Source organism: Aptenodytes forsteri, unplaced genomic scaffold (assembly GCF_000699145.1).
Source record: "Aptenodytes forsteri isolate BGI_AS27 unplaced genomic scaffold, ASM69914v1 Scaffold126, whole genome shotgun sequence".
Classification (NCBI taxonomy): Eukaryota; Metazoa; Chordata; class Aves; order Sphenisciformes; family Spheniscidae; genus Aptenodytes; species Aptenodytes forsteri.
This window is the reverse complement of record NW_008794599.1, coordinates 1275070-1281918: the sequence shown is the minus strand read 5'-3', so window position 1 is coordinate 1281918 and position 6849 is coordinate 1275070. Positions and strand designations below refer to the sequence as shown.

The window sequence follows — 6849 nt, the reverse complement described above, 5'->3', positions numbered from 1 at the left end:
AAAAGCTTCACTCGGAAAATGTGCTGCAGCTGGAGAAGCCATCGGGCTGAGCCTGGTCAGCTTTCACCTTCCCCCCCCTTTCTCCTCCTCCCCAAGCCCCCTTCCTCCGAGCGTGGGCCTGGAAGACGGCCCAGAAACCGCTCACAGAAAGAGCTTTCCTCCGGGGATCTCCACCAGGGAAAGAGCAGGTCTCGCGGCGAAGGAGGGGGCAACGTGGGGGAAAGCAGGGAGAGTTCGCCACAGATGCAGGCAGTCCCCGTGGGACTCCTGCCTGCAGTCCAGGCTGAGCTGAGACCTGGGTTTGAAGGAAGATCACAGCCAGAGTTAACAGGGTGGGGGCAAAGGGAGGGCATCCCTGATTTGTCTGCGTGGGTGTGGGGCAATGCGACGCGCTGCAATGCATTGCTCCAGCTACAAGAGCTTTGCTTTCCTGCCAAACCCAGCACAACACTGCTATCGCCCAGGCTGCAGGGACCTGATGTCCATGAAGCACCAGGGGATCGGATGCAGGTTTGCTGCATTAGGACATGCCACTCCCAAAGCTAATAAACCCAAAATACTCTGGGCTGAGAGGTGGCACCAAGCTAATGTGGCCAGACAGCATCAGCCACAGACTGGCTAAGGCTGGTCTCTGCACCATGCCCTCCCACAGCACCAGCCTGAACCACGCTGGGTGTTGGGGATGAGCCTAAGGTGATGCCTTTTATTTGTGACAGTGTCTCCGTGCAAGAAGCCTGACTGAAATCAGCAGGATTGGTTTCATTAGCCTGGAAGCAGAGTCAGACCTGCAGCTCTAGTTTCTCCTCTAGAAAAGGCTTTCATTTCATTTCTTGCCTTGCAAAATCCCAAAGCCTATCCCATTTGCCACAGTGAAAGCAAGATCACTCCCCCAAGTGTTCCTGTAGTGTCCAAAAGGCTGGGAGCACCTTCAGTCCAAGCGTGCTAATTCAGCACAACAGTTGTAGAAACTTCTTCAGCCAGAGTCATTTCATCCATCGTTCGCCATTAACAAGAGTTTTATCTCCCCTATCACTAAGGAAAACATACCTGTTCAGAGTGGAAGGGGTTGCCAAAGTGGCCTTGGCTCAGAAAGGCAGCGCAGTCAGGACTATGCCCATACTGAAATTATAACACTGCTATCAAATCTTTTCCTCCATGCCAGTTTTGTGCCTAACCTTGTCTCAGCCAAAAAACGTTACCAGAGGGTAACATTAGGATACTACTACCTTAGGAATTAAACATACGGCGCTAAGTGTGGCTTTCGGCACCCTTTCAGCAACCCTGCCGCTTCGGGCAGACACATGGCACCCTGAATTTTGGGCTGCCAGATGGTTTGGCTAAGGTGCAATGGCCTCTACGCTCCTATTCCCACCTGTCCAAGGAGCAGAGCTACTTTTCATAAACAGGGAGCAGCTCCCTTCTTGCTAGTTTTTTCCTACCACCTCTGGGATGTGCCCTTTGCTTGCTGTGCACCCAGTTTAGTTTGATTCTCTGGGCAGTAATAGTCCCAACATATGCACCACAGATTGTGGTAGCAAGCTAATAAATAAAACTGACTCTATACCGTTTCCAAATTTTTGCTTTTTAAACAAAAAACCAAAAAACACCACCACCCCTTCTTGTCTTTATCAATGAGCTAAATCCACATCAGGCTTTCCTTTATCCATATCACTGAATAATCTAATCGGACTTCAAGCACAATGTAAATAAACTCACCCAAGCTTCAAAGGCAAAATATCTTCTCTAAACGCAAGCAACTCTAAAACTTTTAGAAATGTTGTGGGTTTCTATTGCAAGAGGATATATTCACACTTGCATTTTCCTTGTTGACTTGTTTCTTTCACCAACAGCAAGACCATGAAAACCAAAATAGCCTCTAGTACACCAGAAGAATAGATGACAAATGGTTTTAATGTGCACCCGAAACACAAAGGAGAAATGAAAGACCGTTCCTAGCGGTATATACAAATGAGAGTTTCCTCTCATTTAAAATTAGCAACTGCTCTAGACTGAAGAAACAGCAGTATTAAAAAAAAAAAAATCAGAGAAAGATTACCTTGCACTGCAACAGGAAGAACTGAAAAGTAATTCTTAGGTATTGCAAGAGAATCAGAGGCCTGTCCTACCCGTCCCAACGTACCGAAAGTTTTATCGAAACCTGTTAAAGACAATGACAGCTTTTTTCTTTTTTTTTTTTTACTGACTTCACTGGGGTTTGAACCAGGCTCCAGTCTCTGCAACAAGAAATTTCACAGACCCAGCATGGGGTAATGAAGATCTGGGTTGCAGATATGTTGGTCCCTGGAGAGAGCACTTTCACAGAAAAGGGGAGAGGGTAGGGAAAAAAACACAAAGAAAACTTTCCAGGCACAGATTTGCAAAATGTTTGAGTAAATCCAAATGCTGCAAGGGCAGATTTCATCAGAGCAGAGTTGACATCATGCTGAGAGAGGTCACCCACAGGAGTTGAGCAAATAGCTGAAATGAGAACGGCTGGGAGTAGGCAGCAGAGTTTTGCTCCAGCCACAGGCACAGCGCTCTGCGTCCATCTCCTGCTCGCACACAAGTGCTCACCAAAGGAGAAAAAAAAAAATTGAAATGCCTGAATATTTGCCAAGGAGAGATTTCAAACTGTACATTTGACTGCAACAGTCACTGGTTCTGCTGAACTCTTTAGCTGCAAAAAGTCTCTAAACATCAGGGCTTTTCCCCTCCCAAGGGGCCAATGTGCATAACTAACAAGCCGGGAACAAGTCACAGAAGACCAGCACATGCCATGCAAAAGCTTACATGGGATTTAAGTGCTTCACGATAGGCTTATGTGGGACTTAAGTGAAACATAAACTTCATATTGGCCCTTTGCAAAGGTCACATTCGTGCAACTTGAGCTCTTTCACTTAGTTCCTGCGGTTGGCCTGTGCCACGGCGTACCTGAGTCCTCTCCTCTGCCACAGCACAACAGGGCTTTTTGCTGACGCCTCGTCACCCGTCCCGCAGGCAGGAGGACCAACTGCCCGCCTGACATCTGCGCTGCCAGTTGGTTATACAAGAAGCAGCCCAAACTGCAAGCTCAGCTTGAAGATTCACGGGTTGAACAACGTGCGGGGCAAGAATTAGTCACCGGCGATTTTTTAACGACTTTCAAATTATGAATGCATTAGAGAAGGTGATCACCTAGTCCAAGTCAGTCAATTGCTTTAAGTGTGCAGCACATTGCAACCATGCAGCCCTGACAGCACAGCATGACCACACATCTGTGGTTACCTGAAGATCATGCCACCACCCTCCCCAAGGAGCAAGGCAATGAGCTACAAGAGCAGGAGACCCAAAATTACTACCACAGTGGAATTAAAACTTAGGAGTCCCCAGCTCCTTGCAACCCTCCATGAAGGCCACTTTCCAAAGCCACTGGCAAGGTCATCAGTCCTGCCAACACCATGAGAAATGCTGAAGATGCAACCAGCAGGCTGGCAGGTCCACCTTGCCTACAGCATCCTCCTGGAGACCCCCATGACTGTCAAGACCCTAGGGAGCCTAGTTTAGGCTGCAGTCCCTAAATGCAAGGGAGGTGCACACAGGACATCAAAATCACCACCTGAAAGAGAAGACGGGTTCTCCCAGCCAGGCACCCACACCATGGCAGGGAAGAAGGAAGCTCCCATCCATCAGCATCGCTCCAACAGGAGGAGACTAATTAAACAAAGCGGGTTTAAGGTTTTTATCTGCTTTCTGGCTCCATCTCTACTGAGGGAGACCCTTGAGGGCCAGTAAGGCAGGTACCGACCTGGTGATGCTGTGGTAGGTGCCCTATGGCTGCATTAAGGGTAAAACACCCCAATAAATTAAGTCAGGACTGGGGCAGAAAGCAAATATAGAAGGAAGGAGACAAGGGGGACACGCTGGACAAGAAACAAGAGCATAGCGGGGCTTTAAAGGCTCGTCTTTTCACCTGGGCACGCCGCCAAGCCCCACGGCACAGGAGAGAAAGGCGCCATCCCGGTTCGCAAACCCACCCCCAAAATGGTGTCCTACCCGTGCTGTAGTGCTCCAGGCCGGTGGGCACTTCTTGCGTGGCAGGCTCGTCCCAGAGCGGGCAGCACGTCCTCGGCTGGCAGCAGGCGGACTGAAAGCCGCAGGTCACCCAGGGATCCTCGCAGGGGCCGGCGGCACCTTGCTTCTGGGAGCAGGAGAGGGAAAAGCGTCAGGGGAGCAGGACCCCGGAATTGCCGCCCTGTGCAAGGTGGCAGTGCACCTTCCCCCCCCCCCCCCCCCCCCCCCAAATCAGGCACGAAGCCCAGGGTCAGCAGGGTTTGCTCAGAAGAAACAGTGTCATCCAAACTCACCTGGCTGAGGGGCAGCATGATGAGGCCAAAAAGGCCCTTTTTTAAACAAATGTGGGGGAAAAAAAAGAAGGCCTGCAGTGAGGCTGTGCTCAGCAAGATGGCGGCAGGGAGGGAGCTCTCCTCAGGGCCGGCAGTGGGGAGAACACCCTCCATGGGAGGGGGCTCGTTTCAGCTCCGCCAGCTGGAACCATTTTTTTTCGGCAGCGTGAGGCAGGAGGCCCCATAGTCCCCCCCAAAAAATGGGGGGGGCCTGTGAGGAGGTGGAGACCCAGCGGCCCTGCCCGGGTCGCAGCCCTGGCACTATGGGGGAGCCCGGCCCCATGCTGGCAGGACCTGGGGCTAGCCATCATATTTATGTTCATATTCCTGTTTATATCGATATTATTTGTGATTATTATGCCTATATTTATGTTTATATTTGTGTTATTTGTAGTTATATTGGTGCTAGTCATATTTATGTGTCCATGGACATATATGTGTGTGTGTATACATACATGTGTATATACACGTGGCATGCACGCATGAAGTATATACACACGTGTATATTTATATAAACTTACGTATTATTACATATATATTACATAATATACTGTATTATTATATGCTTACACATAATACATTAAATATGTATATACATGTATGGATTATGTGTGATATAGGCATGTATATGTATATACCCACACGTATGTAATCCTAGGTTATAACTGTCATTATATATTACACGTTTGTTTTTATTGTATATAAAGTTATATTTATGCTTTGTAAGGAAAATATATATATTATATATACAAGCATATATAGGTATATGGAAATAATCCCAGGATATATTTTTCGTTTTATTTTATACATACCTATTTTATACATATATATTTATAAATATGTCTCTATATAGTGTATATGCATGTATATACCTTATATACATATTTACCGTATACACATACGTGTATATACATATATACCATATAATACATATATGGTACATATACATTTATATCTCTGTATGAGAGGATAACAACATATACTTACATATAAATAAATTCAGGAAGAAGTAGTAGTAGTAGTATCATCATTATTATTATTATTATTTCCCTGCAGGGAAATAGTTTTTCTTTGTTTCCAATCAATATTTAAAAGCCAAATGCATGCTTGGAACCATTTAAAGGAAAAATATCGAGCTGTGCTAGAAATATTTCATGTGTCAGAGTGGTCTTTTCTTCCTAATTTGGTGAAAATTTTGCTTTCTAGCAAGTCTTCTGGGCAGGCTGGTGTCCCAGCTCAGAGTTACAGCTTTCATCTGACCTTGTCTAGGATCTTTAACACTGGCCAGCATTTCTTTGGGCAAACATCTATTAATGTGATTTCTCTAAATAAGGGTCGAAGCACGGTCAAACCCATCCCATAGCTGCTGGCAGTCACCACGGGCATGCCCAGGATCACACTCTAATATATATCATACATAACCACCCATCAGCTGCACAGACAGAAAGGAGCTGGCTTGGAAGGGGGAGCACCAAAGTTGTGCAGAAACTCCAGCCAAACCAACTGAACCTTTTCCAACGCCTGATCTGCTTTGTGCTGATCCCACTGCGTTCATCCACGGCAGGTGAAGGTCAGCACGGGTAGCGGGGGCACCGGGACAATGGTTACCCTAACAATCCTCCTCCGAACACAAGCGCAGGAAATCCGATGCAGTGATCCTATTTCCAGTTGAGGTTTGCAAGCTCAAGAGGTTCAGATAAGCTCTGGGTAAACACTCAGCATTCGGACGCTGCTCTGAACTGCGTGAAACCTTGGAACGATTCGGCGGTCGACACCAAGCCATGTCAATGAATGGGATAGGCAAAGTCACAGCAACCAAAGAGAAAACCCGCTGCTAGGGATAGAAAAATAACCCAAACTCCTTCCTTACCATCACTCCAGGGCGAGCCAAAGGATAAGGGGCTGTGTTGCCGATGGTTGTGTCCATATAGTAACTCATCATCTCTGAGGTGCCTGCAGAAATGGAGATGGACATTAGATGCCCTGCTGCAGAAAGCATAAAAATTGACAGCATCAGCTAAACCTGTGCTTTCTCACAGCCATATAAAGCCAGGACCAGACTATCATCTTAATGAGTTTAAGCTGGAAAAGTTAAGAGGAAAAATATCTGTATTAATAGCAGATATTGTGATTAGATGTGTTGTATCAACAATGCAAACACACGGATCCATTAGTGTAAACTGGTGAGAGCCTGACAATGGTGAATGAATTATCACCTGGAAGCTGATGGAGCTACTCTAAGGGAAGATGAGATCATATTTCCTTTGCTGTAGAATCGGAGGGAAATTGTTGCCAATTTTTTTTCTTTTGACAAAAAAAAAAAAAGCCGGTTTGTTGAGATCAACACCTTTCCTGTAAAAGTTTCTTCAAAAACAATCTGTTTCACAAAGAACTTCATTGTTTTCAAGAGACATCTTCTGTTTTCCTGCATTAGCTTACGTCCCCCTTGCTAAAGCTCTCCCTTGCA

At 46.5% G+C, this 6849-nt stretch overlaps 1 protein-coding gene across 1 annotated transcript in view; it reads right to left on the bottom strand.

Moving 5' to 3' along the window:
• Positions 1 to 6324, bottom strand: part of ETS1 (ETS proto-oncogene 1, transcription factor) — a 68558-nt gene extending 62234 nt beyond the window's left edge. Inside the window, exons 1-2 of the mRNA XM_019470385.1 lie at positions 6253 to 6324; positions 4033 to 4177 (exon numbers count right to left, since the gene is read on the bottom strand). Of these exons, the coding sequence (XP_019325930.1) occupies positions 4033 to 4177; positions 6253 to 6324 (217 nt within the window). The remainder of the gene's footprint in view (positions 1 to 4032; positions 4178 to 6252) is intronic.
• Positions 6325 to 6849: the final 525 nt, after the last annotated feature.